General features: G+C 39.4%; 1 protein-coding gene across 8 annotated transcripts in view; it reads left to right on the top strand.

Annotated features, from left to right (window-relative positions):
- The window catches only part of FKTN (fukutin), a 93,760-nt gene that overhangs the window by 5,045 nt on the left and 69,402 nt on the right, over positions 1 to 19,313 (top strand). For all 8 annotated transcript variants that reach the window (XR_009246679.1, XR_009246680.1, XM_058672991.1 and 5 more), the window contains exons 2-7: positions 506 to 565; positions 5,888 to 6,091; positions 7,961 to 8,238; positions 11,128 to 11,260; positions 15,888 to 16,017; positions 18,145 to 18,278. Coding sequence is in view for 6 of the 8 variants with exons in the window: in XM_058672991.1 (XP_058528974.1) it covers positions 506 to 565; positions 5,888 to 6,091; positions 7,961 to 8,238; positions 11,128 to 11,260; positions 15,888 to 16,017; positions 18,145 to 18,278 (939 nt within the window). In the remaining 2 variants the exon portion in view is untranslated. The remainder of the gene's footprint in view (positions 1 to 505; positions 566 to 5,887; positions 6,092 to 7,960; positions 8,239 to 11,127; positions 11,261 to 15,887; positions 16,018 to 18,144; positions 18,279 to 19,313) is intronic.

Here is a 19,313-nt window from a genome sequence, read left to right as displayed (position 1 = left end):
GATTCTCTGGAACTTAATTTAAAAATAAAATTTGAGGAAACAGCTCAGCATTTGCAATTACGGTATATAATACGGTAAGTAGGACCACTGGAGCAGTCAGTAAAGCAGAAATAATGGCATGTCAGATTGTATCTGACACTTTGGAGCTGTTCAATAAAAGTTATATTTTTCTCATCACTCTGCCAAGAACTGTAAGTGATAATTCTGTGTGTGGAGTAAGTTAGGAATAGAGAAGTGAACGCATGAACCCTAGCTCAGAGAAATGGCAAGGAGTTTGCTGTTTGTTGATGGACATTAATTGACTCAGAGATGTTGGCCATAAATGCCGGTCTATTTAATAGCCTGAATAACTTAGTGAAGGCTGTGAGTGCTTTCCTTCTTTGGGTTGTTGTATTATAAGATTGTTGAATTATTAGTTTGCGATTTTATGGTAATAGGTATTTGGATAATTTTTGATAGTTATGAGCTAATTATTTACTAAAATAAGTCTTTACCATTTTCCTAGAATGGAGCTGGTTTATCAAAATCCAAAGGAAGCAAAACTGGATTTGATAGCTCCCAGTGGGTATGTATAATAGATAAGAAATCAAATTATAATTTTCTCTTAGTCCATTGTTTATATTTCGTCATGAATGGTTGAAAAGGCGACAGGAACAGTGTCTGCCTTGAGGGGAAGGAAGAGTACATAGTGGCAGGGAAGAGGAAGGCTCTATGTCAAATATTTTTATGGATCTTGTTTTATTTGTATTACTGTTACTTCTTATTTTAAAAAAAAAAAAATTATTTAGGGCTCGGCAGCGTGGCCTAGTGGCTAAGGTCCTCGCCTTCATCCCATATGGCCGCTGGTTCTAATCCCGGCAGCTCCACTTCCTCTCTATCTCTCCTCCTCTCAGTATATCTGACTTTGTAATAAAAATAAAATAAATCTTTAAAAAAATATATTTATTCTTATTGGAAAGGCAGATTGACAGAGAGAAGGAGAGACAGAAAGAGCTTCTCTTCCACTGTTCGCTCCCCAGGTGGCCCTAGTAGCGGAGCTGAGCCAATCCGAAGCCAGAACAAGGAGCTTCCTCTGGGTCTGCCATGCGGGTGCAGGGGCTCAAGGCTTTGGGCCGTCCTTGACTGCTTTCCCAGGCCACAAGCAGGGAGCTGGAAGGGAAGTGGAATCACCGGGATACAAACCGGCATCCATATGGGATCCCGGAGCATGCAAGGTGAGGACCTATGCCACTAGGCTACTGCATCAGGCCTTTATTTTATTTTTTTAGGGACAATACCCATAAGGGTTAGAGGGCCAGAGCCAGAAGCCCTGTACACCTGATTGAGATGTGGTCTTATTAACTGGAACCTTAAACCTTAGGCCTAATACCTGTGCTGTGAAGTACTTTCTGTGCAACATCTCGTATTATGGAAACAATAGGAGTCAGTACATATTGTTATTCTCGGTTCATTTGGGAAGATTACAGTTACTTGGCTTACAAGTGTCTGAGTCCATAGCAATGAACTGAGCTGTGGAGGTTCGTCAGATGGGTAGATATGTGAATACCAACTGAAGTATGAAGGAGGAGAAATTCACAGGCATAAAAATCTGATCAACCTTTTTCCTTTGGAAGATGAAGGAAATATATATATGCTTGTTTCAAAAGTTTTGAAGCCTGAGCATTTATAGACTATACTTTTTGCCTTCTTTCTAACAAAATTTAGATTGTAAAAACAGTGCTGGGTTACTAATAAAAACTATATCCTGTTAATATCCATGAAAAAAAAAAAGACTAAGAAATAGCAGTTAAATCTTTGGTTTCTGTGTAACCAGAGACATGGAAGGCTTTAGATTAGAAATGGATTTTCAGGGCCCAGCGGCATGGCCTAGTGGCTAAAGTCCTCGCCTTGAAAGCCCCGGGATCCCATATGGGCGCCAGTTCTAACCCCGGCAGCTCCACTTCCCATCCAGCTCCCTGCTTGTGGCCTGGGAAAGCAGTCGAGGACGGCCCAAAGCTTTGGGACCCTGCACCCATGTGGGAGACCTGGAAGAGGTTCCTGGTTCCTGGCTTCGGATTGGCGCGCACTGGCCCGTTGCAGCTCACTTGGGGAGTGAAACATCGGATGGAAGATCTTCCTCTCTGTCTCTCCTCCTCTCTGTATATCCGGCTTTCCAATAACAATAAATCTTTAAAAAAAAAAAAAAAAAAGAAATGGATTTTCGAATCCAATACTGATGATTTGGGGCCACTGCTGACATCACCTGGTTTTAGACAAACATTTAGTAAGTAAAGCTTGTGCGACTGGTGTGGAAGCTCGGCTGCTACTCTTTGCCTTGCAAGCACCAGCATCCCGTTGCTCACCAGTTCATGTCCAGCTTCCTGCTTCAGGGCCAGGGAAAGCAGTAGAGATAGTCCAAAGCCATGGGACCGCGGATGTGCCTGGGAGACCCAGATGCTCATGGCTCCTGGCTTTGTATTGGCTCAGCTCCGGCCCTTGCAGCCATTTGGGGAGTGAACTAGTAGATGGAAGATCTTTCTCTCTGTCTCTCCTTCTTTATTCTCTCTTTTTTGATTAAAATAAATAAATCCTTTACAAAAAGAAAAAAAAAGTTTAGAAATATCAATGTGATTTTTAATTATTAAAAATACCAAATGGGGGTTGGCGTGGTGGTGGAACAGGCTAGTCCTTTGCCTGCTAAGCCCGGCTTATGGGCACTGCTTCGTGTGTGTCTGGATTGTGCCACTTCCCATTCAGCTCCTTGCTTTGTGGCCTGGGAAAGCAGTGGAGGATGGCCCAGGGCCTTGGGCCCCTGCATCCATGTGGGAGACCCTAAAGGAAGCTCCGGGTTCCTGGCCTCAGATTAGCTCAGCTCTGGCCATGCAGTCATTTGGGAGTGAACCAGCAGATGGATAGAAAATCTTCTGTCTGTCCTTGTCTCCAAATCTCCCTTTCAGGTAAAAATAAAAAAATCTTAAAAAAAAAAAAAAAAAGCAGATATTTTACTCTAGGAATTTAGGGTAGTCTTCGTGCTCTGTAAGAACAAATTTAGAAAAAAGTTTATTAAAGATGCTGTAGCCTCAATGGAATTGACAATCTTGCTTTTTGCAACATCTCTATACCTTTTAGTTGAGTCATCAAAAGGAGTGTAAATTCACTGGTATGGTTTAAAATATGTGTACAGATCAAACCTTATGATAACAGAAAAGTAGGGTAACCTGTATTTTTTTTTTTTTTTTAATTTGGGAGTTGGTCCTTTTCTGAAAAGGTTTTACCCCTTTGCTGCAGTTTACAGCCTGCAGCTATGCTCCTGAGCAGTAGTGGGATGTCCTTTTTCTTTTCTTTTCCCTCTACTAGCTATGTCATGATATCTTTATTATTTGTTAATCTTTTTTTGCTTTTTAAAACTTGTAATTTTTTATTGTTTTCTACAGCACATTTCTGTAGGTGTATTTATTCATCCCTGCCCCTCCTCCTCCTCCCTCTGTTGTCCTTTGCCGCCATTTCCCCCGTTATCACAGTAGTTAAATCCCTCGGTACAAGTTACAGGTTCAACTTTCTGTATCATTACATAAGTATAAATGTATCATTACATAAGTATAAATGTATCATTACATAAGTATAAACAAAGGTAGAAAGCCTGGTGTCATAATTTAGAGGTATATTTAGAAGATTCGTTGGGAGTCCTACTTTTATTCAGGAATAGACACACATACTGCATAGCACCAGTGACCCATTACAGTTTTTGGTTATTGCTTTGAGGGTTTTCATTTTTTTTTTTTTTTAAGATTTGTTTATTTATTTTCAACTGAGTTACAGAGAGAAAGGGAGAGAGATTTATTTCTATCTGTTGGATCACTCCACAGATGGCCACAATGGCCAGTGCTGGGCCAGGCTGACGCCGGGATTAGGTAGGGCTTCATCAGCTCTCCCACATGGTGTGGTGGCCCAGGCCTTGGGCCGTCTCGCCCTGCTTTTCCCAGGCCTGACGCAGGGAGCTGAATCGGGAGTGGAGCAGCTGGGGCATGAGCCAGCACCCATGTAGGATGTTGGCATGAGACTCAGTAGTTTTCCTCACTATGCCCAAATGCTGGACCCTAAGAGTTTTTATTTTGTAAGTAACATATTATTTCCTTTAGTAGGTTTAGTGCAATTTAATTTTCCTGTTTGATCTTATTGTAATTTTGTCAAGTATGATTTTTTAAGAAAAATTCATTTTCATTGCATCTAAATAGTTGAATTGTCTTGGCGAGCAGTTATTTATTAACTAACTTTTTACTTACCCATTTCTCTGGCTAACAGATGACACTGTAGGTCAAGGATTGTTATATTGTTAGCATTTACATTTTCTACTTTAAGAACAGATACAAAAGATTAATAATCTATTTTTAATCTCATTTTTTGACATTATAATTGTTGTCTTTGCTTTTATTTTTATTTTTTTGAAAGGCAAAGTTACAGGTTGAGGACTGAGAGAGACAGAGAAATCTCCCATCCTCTGATCCGCTCCCCAAATGGCTGAAATGGCTGGAGCAGGTACAGCCCAAAGCAGGAGCTAGGAGTTTCTTCTGGACCTGCCGTATGAGTGCAGGAGCCCGAGGACCTGGACCGTCCTCCACTGCTTTCCCAGATGCATCAGCAGGGAGCTGCGTTGGAAATGGAACAACCAAGGAACAGGCTGACATCTACATGGACACTGGCACTCCAATATCTTTAATTTTTGTCTTGTGCATGTTTTTATAAGTTCCTGTAGATGTTGCAAATAACAGTTGTTTTCTTAGGCATACATCCCTTTAAACTCAGTATTGCTTTTATTAAAGCAAGCTTTTAAGCCACAGTGTATCCCAGTATTTTATTTATCATAGCCACAGTTAGGAAAGTTTTATTCCCAAGTGTTATTTTGTCTGCTTTCTTCTCATTTTATAATTTTTTTTTCTCAGAAGTGGACCCTGCTTACTGCCCAACAGAATTATATTTAAAATTATATTATTAAAAAACGAATTGTTGGGCCCAGCATGATGGCCTAATGGCTAAATCCTGGTCTTGCATGCACCGGGATCCCAGGTGGGCACCAGTTCATATCCTGGCTACTCCACTTGCCATCCAGCTCCTTGTTCATGGCCTGGGAAAGTAGTAGAGGATGGCCCAAAGACTTGGTACCCTGAACCCACATGGTAAATCTGGAAGAGGCTCCTGGCTCCTGGCTTCGGATCAGCTCAGCTCCAGCCATTACGGCCACTTGGGGAGTAAACTCGCGGACAGAAGATCTTTCTGTCTCTCCTCTCTGTAAATTTGCCTTTCCAATAAATACACTTAAAAAAATGAATTGTTAATGGACAAGACAAAATAGTGTATTTTGGTCCAAATCTTTTGCTGAGAAAGGTTGTTAGGAAGCGTTACAGATATGAAGGGAAGAAGCACACAGCATGTATTTTTGGCTTTGAGAGATGGACATTACAGTTTCTAAGGCTGGCAGATCAGATACTTCATCTTTTTTTACTTGAAAAGTTGTAGGTAATACCAAGAGGGTACCTATTAAGCCCAAAATTTTATCTCAGATGCTACTTGCTTTATAAAGATTTCTTTTTTTTTTTAATGTTCGGTTGATTGGTACCTTACTGATAATAGATTGTATACATTTATATTATGGTTTTTGTATTTAGATCTATGATACATTTATATCTGTATAATAAAATGTTATATGCTGTTTGATATAATAGATGTTAATCTTCTTTCTTGTGTACTTCTTGAAAGCAGGAACTTCACATGTCATTGTTTGATTTAGTGCAATAACCTTGACATCTATTGGGTACATGCTGTATATTCTTGTAAAACTTGTGAATAGAAATTTAGCAAAATAGGTTTTTGTATTTAGTGGAATTAAGAGAATTCTTTCTCTCTCAAACAGCGTGCTGTTAAAAAATTTGTTAAGTTAACATCCAGTCACAATGTCCCGGTTTTCCTTATTGACCCTTTCATTCTGGAATTGATTACTAAAAACATTGAACATGTGAAAAATTCCTCCCATGGCTCCACTTCAGAATGCGAGTTTTTCTGTGTTCCCAGAGACTTCACTGCGTTTGGACTGCAGTATCACCTATGGAAGAATGAGGTAAGGTCTTTTCCACTGAGGTAATGGATATATGTCTTACCACAAATAGTATGAGACTAAAGCATCACAATTACGTTCAAAGCAGAAACATGAGAGAAGGGAATAGTAACATATATCTAGAACTTCTCAGAATCTTCTGGTAAGCTGCTGTTACGTTTCCCTGCACAGAACCATACTCACATGTTTCCTAGTTGTAAAGCAGGCTGACAAATAGGCAGCAGTTTACGGTTTTGCACTGTTGCATACAGACAGGCAGATTTGGTGACACATTTTCAGCGTGTACCATACAAGGTATCCATGCGCACAGTACCTCCAGTTTGTAGTGCTATTTTTCCCATTTTCTAGATGTGTATAGTATCACCTTGCTTCTTGGATAGATTGCTTGTTTTGACTTGTATTTCCATCCTGTTTAATGATTGTTAGAAAGCCAGTCAGTCAGGAATCCAAAACAAAATGAAGCATGAACTAAAAGCTCTTCTACACATGCCAAAAATTTGCTCTCTTCAGTATTTCTATTACCTGTAACGTCTTCATTTCACTGTTGTTCATTGCTAGAAGTTGTTCAAGTAGGAAAACTAGCATAAGATTGAAAGAAATCTCAGAGTCGTGGAAATTATACATTCCCATTCATGTTGTGAGATGTTTTTGATACCATTTAACCATTTTTAACACTGGTTGTTGAGACTGAGACCAAAATTGCTGTGATAGTTAATTTTATTGCATGAGATTTCTGCTACAAGGAATAATATTGGAGATTGTGTCATATAGTACGTTTCAGCCTGTTTTCTGATTATTTGCATTATGATAAGGTTTTTAGATATAGTTATGAGATGAAAGGACTGCTTTTTTTCAGAACAAAAGAAGATTTGTTCATTTTCGTTGGAAAGGTGGATCAGGTTTATGAAGAGGAAAGACAGAGAGAGAGAGATCTTCCATCCAGTGGTTGACTCCTCAGATAGCCACAACAGCTAGAGCTGAGGCAAACTGAAGCCAGAAGTCAGGAGCTTCTTCCAGGTCTCCCACATAGGTGCAGGGTCCCAAGACTTTGGACTGTCCTCGACAGCTTTCCCAGGCCACATGCAGGGAGCTGGAAGGGAAGTGGAGCAGCTGGGACAAGAACTGGTGGCTGTGTGGGTCCCAGCAATGTGAGGACTTAGCCATTGAGCCAAGATGCTGGGCCTGAAAGGACTGCTTTTTAAAGGTGTTTTTGAGATGAGGTTAGAAGTTAAGATAAGTTTAGAGCCTAGCACAGTGGCTCAACAAGCTAATCCTCCACACGCAGTGCCAGAATTCCATTTAGCTGCCAATTCTGCCAATTCCCAGCTACTTTGCTTGCAATCCAGCTCTCTGCTTTTGGCCCAGGGAAGCAGTGGAGGATGGCCGAAGTCCTTGGAACCCTGTACAAACATGGGAGACCTGGAGGAAACTCTTGCCTCCTGGCTTCATTATGGCTCAGCTCTGGCTATTGTAGCCATTTGGGGAGTGAACCAGCAGATGGAAGATCTTTCTGTAGGTTTTTTCTTCTCTCTGTTAGTCTGTCTTTCCAATAAAAATAAATCAATCTTTCTCTCAAAAAATAATTGTGTGTAATTTTAAATGCCATATTTATATAACTGTTTACTTTATAGAAACCAGAGATGATTAAAACAGGTATTCTCATTCCTAAGCAGCATTTTGTATCAATTTTCATAAGTGCCCTGAACATCTCTTCCATTGCTGCTTCTCTCTTTGCTTCCTTTATTCTCTCAACACTTCTGCGTATCACTCTCATTTTAGTGCGAGAACATGCTTAATGCAGTGTTGGAATCCCTTTAGTCTTGCTGCTAGTATTTGGCTTTGAGTTCAAGCTTGATGTGTCTTTGGTTCCAGGAAGGCTGGTTCCAGGTAGCTGAGAGTATGGGCTTTCAGTGCCTGAAGATTGAGAGCAAAGATCCTCGGCTGGATGGAATTGACTCACTCTCTGGAACCGAAATCCCCCTGCACTACATCTGCAAGTGGGCCACACATGCCATCCAGCTGGTGGTCTTTCACGAGAGAAGTGGCAACTACCTCTGGCATGGCCATCTGCGACTGAAAGGACACATTGACAGGAAATTTGTTCCTTTTCGAAAGTTACAGTTTGGTCGTTATCCTGGAGCTCTTGACAGGTAAGTTATGACACAAAGGGGGAAATATGGAATCATAGTTGTACAGTCATGAATTTATGTACTTTGTGTATGCTTTATAATAAAATCTGATATATAATTCACATAAATGTTCACAGTAACTTTTACTTACTTGTTTTTTTTTTATTTTTTGAAAGAGGGCTAGAGTACTGTCATCCCTGGTTCACTCTCCAAATTGCCTCTATGATCGCTGGCAAGGACAGGAGGTAGCATAGCCCAAAGCCGGCAGCGAGCAAGGACAGGAGGTAGAGGAGCCAAAGCCAGCAGCCAGGAGCTCAGGCCAGCTCTCTCTGATGGTGGCAGGACCCTTTCACTTAAGCCATTAAGCAAATAAACATTTGTCTCTTCCTTTGAAGTTTGCTAGAAAGAATTTTCATATTCAGATCTTTTTTTTAAAGTGACACAGAGAAGGAGAGGCAAAAAGAGAGAGCGATATCTTTAATCCACTGAATTGCTCCCCAGATGTTCACAGCAGCCAGAGCTGGGCTGATCTGAAGCCTGGATCCAGGATCCAGGGCTGATCTGAAGCCAGGAGCTTCTTCAGGTCTCCCGTGAAGGTGCAGGAGCTAAGGCTTTCCCAGGCCACAGCAGGGACTGGAAGTACGACAGCCAGGACTTGATCCAGCGCTCATATAGGATGCTGGTGTTGCAGGCAGGGGACTAGCATACTACATCACTACACCAGCCCTCCAATCTTTAGGAAATGTATAGTGAAAGTCTTCTTATTTGCTAAACTTGAGGAGTGTGAAAGTGTATGTATTTTTTTCCTGGAATGACAATGCTCATCTTTCTCAGGTTAGTTTTTATTATGCAGCTGTTAACATAAAAATAACCTTTTCAAATCGCTTTACTGCAGAAGCAGCTGAATAAGGCATTGGAGAATTCTACATTTTTTAAATTTATTTTTATTGGACAGTCAGATATACAGAGAGGAGGAAAGACGAAGATCTTCCATCTGCTGATTCACTCCCCAAGCGGCTGCAATGGCTGAAGCTGAGCCAGTCCAAAGCCAGGAGCTAGGAACTTCTTCCAGGTCTCCCACGCAGGTGCAGGGTCCCAAGGCCTTGGGCCGTCCTCAACTGCTTAACAAGCAGGGAGCTGGGTGGGAAGCGGGGCTTCCAGAATGAGAACTGGCACCCATGTGGGATCCCGACACATGCAAGGCGAGGACTTTAGCAGCTAGGTTATCATGCTGGGCCCTTCTACATTTTTTGTGTAAGTGAAATGAAACCTTTTCTGAACCAAGCTGGGTTTTAGAAATAAAGTGACCAGAGGCCAGCACTGTGGTGCAACATGAAAAGCCACCACCTTTGGGAATTCCAGGCTCTCCCTGCCAATGTCTCCAGGAAAGCAGTACAAGACGGCCCAAGTGCTTGAGCCCCTGTACTCAGTGTGGGAAACCCGAAGAAGATTCTAGCCCCTGACTTTAGACTGGCTCAGCTCTAGCTGTTAAGACCATTCAGGGAGCGAACCAGCATGGAAGATTTATATCCTTCCGCCCTCTCTCTGTAACTCTGCCTTTCACATAATAAATATATTACTCTTAAAAAAAAAAAGGAGTAGAAATAAACATTTTTGTATTATTCTTATTCAATTTCTCTTATTTTAGTCAGGAATTAAACCTTTATCCTTTTACTACATTTATGTGTTTTTATTACTCTGAATTTAAAATGTTTCTTAAAAAGTTTTGATCTTTCAAAAACCTTGCCAATTTATTTTAAAGTTTCATAATTCAGTGAAATTCAAAATTTTCCTTAGCAAATACTTATTAAACTTAAATATATCAGTAGAATAATGCCATATCTACATTTTACAACTATATATACAACTCCCAAAGAATATTTGTATGAGGTCCAAGATATAGAAGTCGGCTTACCAGATTAGCATTTTTTTCATTAATTAGACTCTCAGGCTACTATAATTTGCTCACATGTCTTAAATGTTTTAAAAAAATTAGTTTCTCTGGCCCGGCATGGGAGCATGTTGGCTAAAGGCCTCAGCTTGCACGCACCGGGATCCCATATGGGCGCCAGTTCATATCCCGGCAGCCCTGCTTCCCTGCTTCCCATCCAGCTCCCTGCTTGTGACCTGGGAAAATAGTCAAGGATGGCCCAAAGCCTTGGGACCCTGCACCTGCGTGAGAGACCCAGAAGAGGCTCAGGGCTCCTGGTTTTGGATTGGCTCAGCTCTAGCCGTTGCAGTCACTTGGGGAGTGAATTAGTGGATGGAAGATCTCCCTCTCTGTCTCTCCTTCTTCTGTCTGTCAATCTGCCTTTCTGATAAAAATAAATAAATCTTAAAAAAAACCTGAATTCTCTAGAAGCATAAGTTGGTAGTTTTAATTTATAAGTCACTTCTTTTCTTTTAAAATGCCGAAGTATAAAATAACAAGTATAAAAATGTTTTAGGAATTGGCATTTAATTTGCACTGAGTTTGATCTCCGGCTCTGTCTCCTGACTCCAGTTTTGTGGCAAGGCAGACCCCGGGAGGCCGTAATGATGGTTCAAGTAACTGGATTCTTGATAACCACATGGAAGACTTGGGCTGAATTTTCAGCTCCCTTTTCTGCCCCCAGCCCCGCCCAGCCCCAGCCATGGCAGGCATCTGTGGAATGAATGAATTGATAGGAGCACTCTGTCTCTTTCTCTTTCTCCCCTCTCTCCCCCTCTCAAATAAATCTTTAAAAACATTTGTAATATATTGATTACACTATGTAAAACTTAGTTGGTGTTGGATGCCAGATTTTCCAGTTCTTGCTAAAGCTGCTAATTGATAGCTAAGGTAATTCAAGAAAATATGCTTGATAAATTTTGCCAATGTTTGGTATTTTGAAGAGGCTTCCAATTATTCTGGTATATATTTCTTTTCAGACCAGAATTACAGCAAGTTACTGTTGATGGACTAGAAGTTCTCATTCCAAAAGATCCAGTGCACTTTCTAGAAGAAATACCACACTCTCGGTTCATCGAGTGTAGGTATCAGGAAGCTCGAGCATTCTTTCAGGTTGGAGACATTCAGCTGATGCACTTTTTAAATAAAAGGAAGTGTGTTTATGTGCAGTGATTTGTTGGGAAAAATTGAGGGACTTGTGGAAAATAGAGAAGAAAGCATCCTCTCAGTTAATTTGTTTTCTTCTAGCATTTTTCTTTTGAATTTTCAAAACTTCAACTATTTTTCCCCAAAATAAATAGATTAATATTGATTTATTTGGAGAGAATGAAGCCTCTGTTCGAGGTGGACTGTGTAGATTTAGAGGAGACTTCATTGAAAATGCAGTTTTTCCTCAGAGTTGGCATTGATTTTGAGTTTTTTGTGTTTATGAAGGTTTTGAAGATAAATGCTATACAAAGGCCAGGTGCGTTTTGAACTTTACTTTATTCTGCTGCTCTAGCCTTCAATACAAAACACATCTAATGTGTCTTGATTTGTTGCAGTGTTTGCTATGCGTTTGACCCTGGGGATATAAAGGTGATTTTGAAGGGTATGAAAGTTCACCTCGAAGAGATGATGTGAAACAGGAATACAGTAAAAAAAAAAAAAAAAGGCAAATTTGCAGTGTGGTTTTGTACTTTAATCCACTTGCCCTTTAAGTTCTGCATCCTTGCCAAGAAAGCTGCATATGTAAGGATGGAAATGAAACTGCCAGTTTTTCAAGACCCACAAAGGCAAACTTCCTCTGGTGTGTTGTGCTACCTCCCAAGACGTTGGCCAGACAGCTGGACAACTTTCTCAGTCGTATTTGTTAAGTTTATCATTGTAGAGCTGTGAAATTTACCTGCCCAGCCTCATGAATGAAAAGCTGGGATAGATGGTTCTGTCCGCAGTGTGGAGGGAACTGTTGTAGTAGACAGGTTGCAGCCTGACAGGTCCCCATCATACAGTAGCGTGGAGTTTGATGCTTCAGTGTAACCACTGTCTTCCTGCAAGAAGGGAGCTTGCCAGGCTGCCACCTCTGTCACGGTTATCACAGTGAGTTGTGAATGTCTGATTTGTCCCCCTACTAAAATTGCGTTAACTTCTTACTGGAAGGCATCTCATTTAATTCACCTCTGAAGGCCCAGTGTCAACCACATTACTTGTCACAAAGAAAAGATCTTATAAATGCCTAGAGAATAAGGTGTTCTTTTTTTTTTTTTAAAGATTTATTTATTTTATTACAAAGTAAGATATACAGAGAGGAGGAGAGACAGAGAGGAAGATCTTCGTCCGATGATTCACTCCCCAAGTGAGCCGCAACAGCTGGTGCGCGCCAATCCGATGCCGGGAACCAGGAACCTCTTCTGGGTCTCCCACGCGGGTGCAGGGTCACAAAACTTTGGGCCATCCTCTACTGCTTTCCCAGGCCACAAGCAGGGAGCTGGATGGGAAGTGGAGCTGCCGGGATTAGAACCAGCCCCCATATGGGATCCCGGCGCATTCAAGGCGAGGACTTTAGCTACTAGGCCATGCCGCCGGGCCCAAGAATAAGGTGTTCATCTGAATTGAATGATTTTTTTAGTGATACTTTTTAGGGCTGCTTTATAGGCTGGCATGCATTTTCCCATTTGTTTTCTTGGTCTTTGTGAGAACATAATATAAATCTTAAAATGTTTCCAGATACTGAGAAATCATGGAGTAATGTCCAATTGTTTTAACTCTGCATTTTTCACTCTTGCCTTTGACATGTGGAAGGCCAGCACTCAGCCAGCATGTACAGGAGAATGTAGATGACACGCAATCAGAGGGCTTGGCCGCTGAGCGAAGCCCCAGAGTTGCAGTGTTTAATCTGCATTAGAGAGCGAGACTGGCATGCTGGCTGCTGACTCACAGTCACAAATTACGGTTAATGAACTTCACGATCATTCTTCGTCTTATTTTTCTACACCCTTTGTACCAGACAGTGGTTCCTAATTTGTTTTTTTTTTTCTCCTTCTAGTGTATTGGCAATCCTGGTATAAAGTCTCTAATGAGATTAATAAATTTTTTTCATACTTAACCTTTTAAAATCTTTTGTTCTTTATTTCTTACATCGGAGCCTTGTTTGTAAGTTTTCAAATTAAAGTGCGCATACATATATTTGAACACTTGATGGCGCCAGTCATTCTTAAATACAATGAGCACTGTAAAATAATCAATAAACTAATCTTTTTCTATTGCAGCCTCCTAGCATTCTTCCTTGTAACAGTTTTTCAGATGATTTTGGAATTGCATAAATGTTGTATACAAGATACAAATGACTTTTTGTTTTTGAACTTCTTTGAAGTAAGCTATCATCCAAACAGCCTGAATCTCACCACTTCCTACACACATAGAACATTCTCATACGTGTCCTGATAGAATATCTAGGAAACTAACACATATGGTATCACTTCTTAATCCCCATTCAAGTTCTGCTGATTGTTCCAATAATAACCTTTATAATAAAGAAATCAGATGTTGTGTTAATTTTCTCTTTAGTCCCCTTCAGTTTGGGAGACTTTCTCAGTCCTTTTGTGACTTAACGTAACTCTGGTACTTTTCACAATTACAGAATCGACAGTGGTGTCAAATATCCCTTTTTTAGGTTGTCTCATTTGGATTCAGGTTACAAATCTGCAGATGGAATCTCAAAATGATCCCTTGTTCTTTTCATTATTGCCCACCAGTCACTGCCTACTTTTGATTTGTCCCATTACTGTTGATGTTCACCTCATTAACTTGCTGCAAGTGCTGATGCCTTCTTTCCTATGAGGTCCTATTTTGGATTTGTGTCCCTATTCACTGGTTGAACAGGAAAAATCAAATGGACATTATTTTTAAGCCAGACTAATTTTGTCTTTGTGTTGAGACGAGGATGGAAATTCCAGGATTTATAAATGGTATTTTTAAATGAAAGAAAAGTAATTTTAATGCTATAACTTCAATGCCCATTGTATACATGTGTCTAGTTTAACACATATTGAGTGAGTTATAAGAAATGGAGCTTTTGAGAGTGTCTTATTAGCAAAGGTGTATTATGGAACTCATCTGAACATACAGAGAAAGCCCCAGGAGGCTGTGCCTGTCACACCTGATGTTCTGTGGAGCACAGAGCGATTTTGTCTGCCATTGAGTGTGTTCCTTCTAGTTGCTCTCTGCAATACAGGAAGTGTTCTCCTGTAACAGATAAAGAAATTGATTCTTCAGGATCCCAGTGACACAGTCGTTACTGGCTGAGAGTGGACTAAATCCTAGGCCTGGAAACTCCTAGCTTAATATTCCTATAAACCTTCTAGGAACTATAAACTTTCCTACTGCGTTGTACAAACATTGCAGGATTTGTCAAGATTTTATAGGCAGAGGAGGGACTTAATAATTTGTTTACACATTCATCCATATGTTATGCTCACAGATGCACCATTCTGCCTCCACAGGCACTGTGATGAACAAATGTTGTTCCTGCCCCTAAGCAGGAACAGTCTAGTAAAGACAGTGAAAATAAAATCAGTAAATAGAATTAAATGTCAGAAATACAGCAAACGTTGTATCTAGTAACTGTAAGCACACTGAGGAAACATCTGTGTGTCTAATACCAAACATGGTTCTTTGCTCTAAATGTACTGAATAAAACCAGTGGAGGTGTAAATGCACATGTCTTCGTGGGAAAATCAGAAGGTTTTTCTCAGAGGCTGGATGTGAGAGGTGAAATATTTGTTAGTCAAGGATAGAGCAGATCAATAGCGAGGATGAAAGTCCAGAGGGGAGTGCGAAAGTGCGAGTTTGAAAGTGAGGAGTTAGTGTTTGCTGTTGTGATAAGTAGCATGGGGAAGATGTGGAGAGGAGGCTGGCCAGTAATCATGGAGCAGAACACTGTGTTCTGCGTTCGTGCCAGTGCCCGAAAGGCCAAGAAGTTTAGATCTTATCAACAGGTAGTGAAATATCATTATAGAATTTATGTGCTTTCTTCAGTTCCTGAACATTGTAATAATGAAGAAAGTTGCAAAAGGAAAGACAGCTAAATAAATGATAATGTTTGCTTGAAGTTTCATAATTCACAAAGTGTTCTTTCACCTTAACTCTTTACACCAATCCTACAAAGTATAATTATTATCTCTAAATTACAGAGAAAAGTAGAGCTAAAAGAGATTTACTTATTATTTCCTTCTCTCATTCATTCAATGAATGTTAACCACTGTTCTGGGTACTGGAGGTAGTGATGAATGAAATGAAATGGCTTTTCTCATTAGAGCATAGATTTTTTTCTGAAAGAATATGTCCAGGTTCATAACTAGAAAGGAATGAAACTATTTTTTAATTCAGATAAGCTGATTCGGAGTTCCAGGCCCTTCCTGCTGTGCTGCAGCCTGTGAGGACCAGTGTTTTCAGGGACTGATGAAGGCAGCATGGAGTTAGATTTGCTTCTGCTATAATTACCCTCTTTTTCCCGGCTTGCCCAACTTGCTAAATTATGCAGTTAAGGAGGAAGCTGATAAAGGTTCATCCTTTTCAACTTGTCTCTCCCAAAAATCTACTCCTGTAATCTCATTTTAATGTATGATTGAAAGTTATTAAAGCTAATTTTTATAATAGAAAAGAGATATAATATGGGGATAATTTTCAAATTTAATTCAGGTGTCAGAAATATTTGTAGAAATGGCTATAGTAGATGACTTATTTTTTTTTTAATCTATAGCAGTACCTTGATGAGAACACTGTGGAAGCTATGACCTTTAGGAAGAATGCCAAAGACTTACTACAACTAGCAGCCAGGACACTGAAGAACTTAGGAGTACAGTTCTGGCTGAGCAGTGGAACTTGTCTAGGTAAAGTTCGGTTGTTTGACATTTCTCTTTTTTGTCACTTCATTGTCTGACCTTGTGGGAGTGAGATGACATCAGTGATATTTGGTGTGTCATATTTTTAGGCAGAATTAATAATACACTGAGGAAAAGTCTGTAGATTTTTTTTAAAAAAAAGAAACTAGTTGCAGAAAGATGAAATGGAATGTTAAGACCATGCTTGTGTTTACTAAAAAAAAATAAGTGACGTGTACGATATTTATATCAGAACATTCAGGCTATAGTACAGTCTTCTGTAATTGTTAATGTTTTGTTATTTCTGTGCCAAAGATTAATATTATTTTTTTTTAAAAAAGCATATTTCTTCTGTATTTACACATTGTGCAGATTGCTTGCATTGGTAGCAAAGGTTTGTAAAGAGCCAGGATTGAAAACACCGTCCTACGATCTTCCAGTGACCTTTCTCTGATCTGAGCCTAGGCCATTTATACCTTACTGTTCGTCTGAGATGGGGAAATCCAGACGTATCTCCAATCTGTAGGAAGGCTTTCATTAGAATTTGAAAGTGTTCTGACTCTCTGTTCTACCGTACATTGAATGAAATGTCTCTGGGACTCAAAATTGATTAGAATCCTAAATTTGTCCTGTTTTTGTTTGTGTCACTAACTGATTATAACTTTGTTCTTTCTTGATTGTAACAGTTTTTGTGCAATGCCCAATTCAGCTGCCATTTTTATAGGATTACTTACCATCGAACTTATTCTCTATCTAATTCAATGGACTTTTGAGCAGGAAAGGAAGGTTCCATTAATAATTATATTGGGGAGTAGATTGGCTTAGCAGTTAAAACACCAGTGAGACTCTCTGGAGCCCACATTGAAACGCTCCGCCTGACTTTGGGGTCTAGCTTCAGAGTCCTGCCTTTGCAGACCCTGGGAGGGGGCAGTGACGGCTCGACTGTTTGCATTCCTGCCACCCATGAGAGAGAACTGGGTTGTGTTCATGGCTGCTGACTTCAGTCAGACCCACCTAGGTCATAGGCACTTGGAGAGCGAACCAACAAATGAGAGCTCTCTGTCTCTCCTTCCCTGTCAAGTAGATAAATTAATAAATACTTCAAATTAATATTGATGTGACAGGTCTAAATCAGGGTTTGTAGCTATCCTACATATTAGACTTTGTGGAAATTTTAGATGATTCTTGTCAAGTAGCTAACCATCGGAGCAAGCCAAAAAATGAATACATCTTACATATTTCTGATATTTGCTTAAGATTTAACTTTTTAGAAACAAGATTGTTTTATAGTTGGCATCATCAAAAATATTTCTTAATCGTCTGTCATGATTTGCTTTGAGATTTTAGCTCCATGGTTTTCTTGATTTAAGGAAGCTAAGTGATATTTGAGAACGCTTCTGTTTTAATGATTTATAGATTTTTGATAGAAATCTTTTGAAATTCCAAATAATGTTGCCTGAAAAGAACACCTGTAAGGATAATTACAGAGCATTGATAACTTTTGGCAGTGTGTTGAAAACTGAAGCTGATGCTGCTTTTTGATGTGAGCCATAAGATATGAGCTGTTCAGACCTATCACATTGTGTAAATTATTGGCTCCAGAAAGGCATAGTCCCTGAGAAAAATACTTTAACAATTTCAAAATGTCTTATGGTAGACTAGTAGACTAGTATACTATAGTAGACTAGATGTAGTCTGCATCACTAGAGAGTTACGATGAAAGAATGACTTAATTTTTAAATTTATTGTCCCAGTTAACATTATTAAAACTAGTAGTTATTAAGTGGTTAAAATTTATCATAAAATCTTTTGAGGGAATTGAAGTGTTCACTCCAGTAAAGATAGCTAGATAGGTAATAGGAACAGATAGGTAGGCTTGTTCAGTAAAGATTGGTAGTTCTGTCAGCTGATTGACAGGCAGGAAGGTAGATCAATAAATCTTCAATTAGTGACTCCTCTAACTATTTCTTCTAAGTTAGGATTTCATTTTTTAAAAAATGATTTTGGTAAAATACCCTAAATCTAATCCTGTGAAATAAAATCATCTTAAACAGAAATCATTCATTTTGTAATAAGTAGTTATTTTTTCCAAATCAAATATTGTTTAAAATTGTTTTCTTGTTTTTAAATTTTTAGGATGGTATCGGCAATGCGACATTATTCCTTATAGTAAAGATGTTGACCTAGGCATTTTTATACAAGATTACAAATCTGACATTATTTTAGCTTTCCGGGATGCAGGACTTCCACTCAAACACAAGTTTGGGAAGGTCAGTAGCAACTGCCTTTATTTCATAAATAATGTTTCATTTGCAAAGTTTGTATTAAGGAACTCAGACATGCCTGAGAGTGCTATATACATAATTTTATCACTCATTATTGCCCAGAGTTTAGCAGAAACTTACTAACATTTGTGATTTTTGTCCTATTTGAGGAAATGCCAGAAAATTCACTTCCTGTTGATGATGTAGGAAGGATCTAAGACACTTGGAGATTAATTGATTGCCATTTTATTGGGAAGTATCATGGTATTGAATTACTATAACATGTAACATCAATTAGCATAACAGGAATCTCACCTGCCTCGCTAAAGTTACATTGTTTCCTATGAGGCATTTGAATCTATGCGTTCCGAAGCATAGAGGTCATTATCAATATGACCTATCCCGCTGAGTGCTGACCTCTTGTTTATCTTACTGCAGATTATAGCAAAAGCCTCCATCATGGCCCAGATGGAAGTTCACAGCACACTACTAGATTTCTATACCCAAAACCAATGACCCTTTGCAGTCACCTTGGTCTTAATTTCCTCGTTTCCTACCAAGCAAATAGAAGTATGTTTAGCCACTAGAGAAGTATTTCTGATATGATAAATAATCACTATTTTATTAAAACATTACTAAAATGTATTCCTGAGGACAGAGTTAAAGCCGTGGAGCTCTCGTCATTCAGCAAACACATGCTGAAGATTTCACTGTGTGTTTGGCCCTGAGCGCTGCACCTGAGACTCAACAATGCATAAATTATAGCTCTCACTTTTGAGGAACTGCCTAATTGGAAAGAAAAAAAACACATAACTGATTATTATGCGATTAGTGCTGTGATAAACAGATGCACTATGCCCAGTGGGAGCATAAATATTTGAAAGATTAATTTCTTTAGGGAAATGTTCTCAAAATCATTTTTTCCCTGAATCTTAACTTTTTTTTTTTTCCTCAGGTACAAGAGTGTGTCAAATGTTCATGGAAACCTGGAATTAAGCATAACTGTTTTGGTGCAAAAAAATTTTGAAATCTATGTGTAGT

Source organism: Ochotona princeps, chromosome 14, assembly GCF_030435755.1.
Source record: "Ochotona princeps isolate mOchPri1 chromosome 14, mOchPri1.hap1, whole genome shotgun sequence".
NCBI classification, from domain to species: Eukaryota; Metazoa; Chordata; class Mammalia; order Lagomorpha; family Ochotonidae; genus Ochotona; species Ochotona princeps.
The sequence above is the reverse complement of the archived record's forward strand: the minus strand, read 5'-3'. Positions and strand labels throughout refer to the sequence as shown.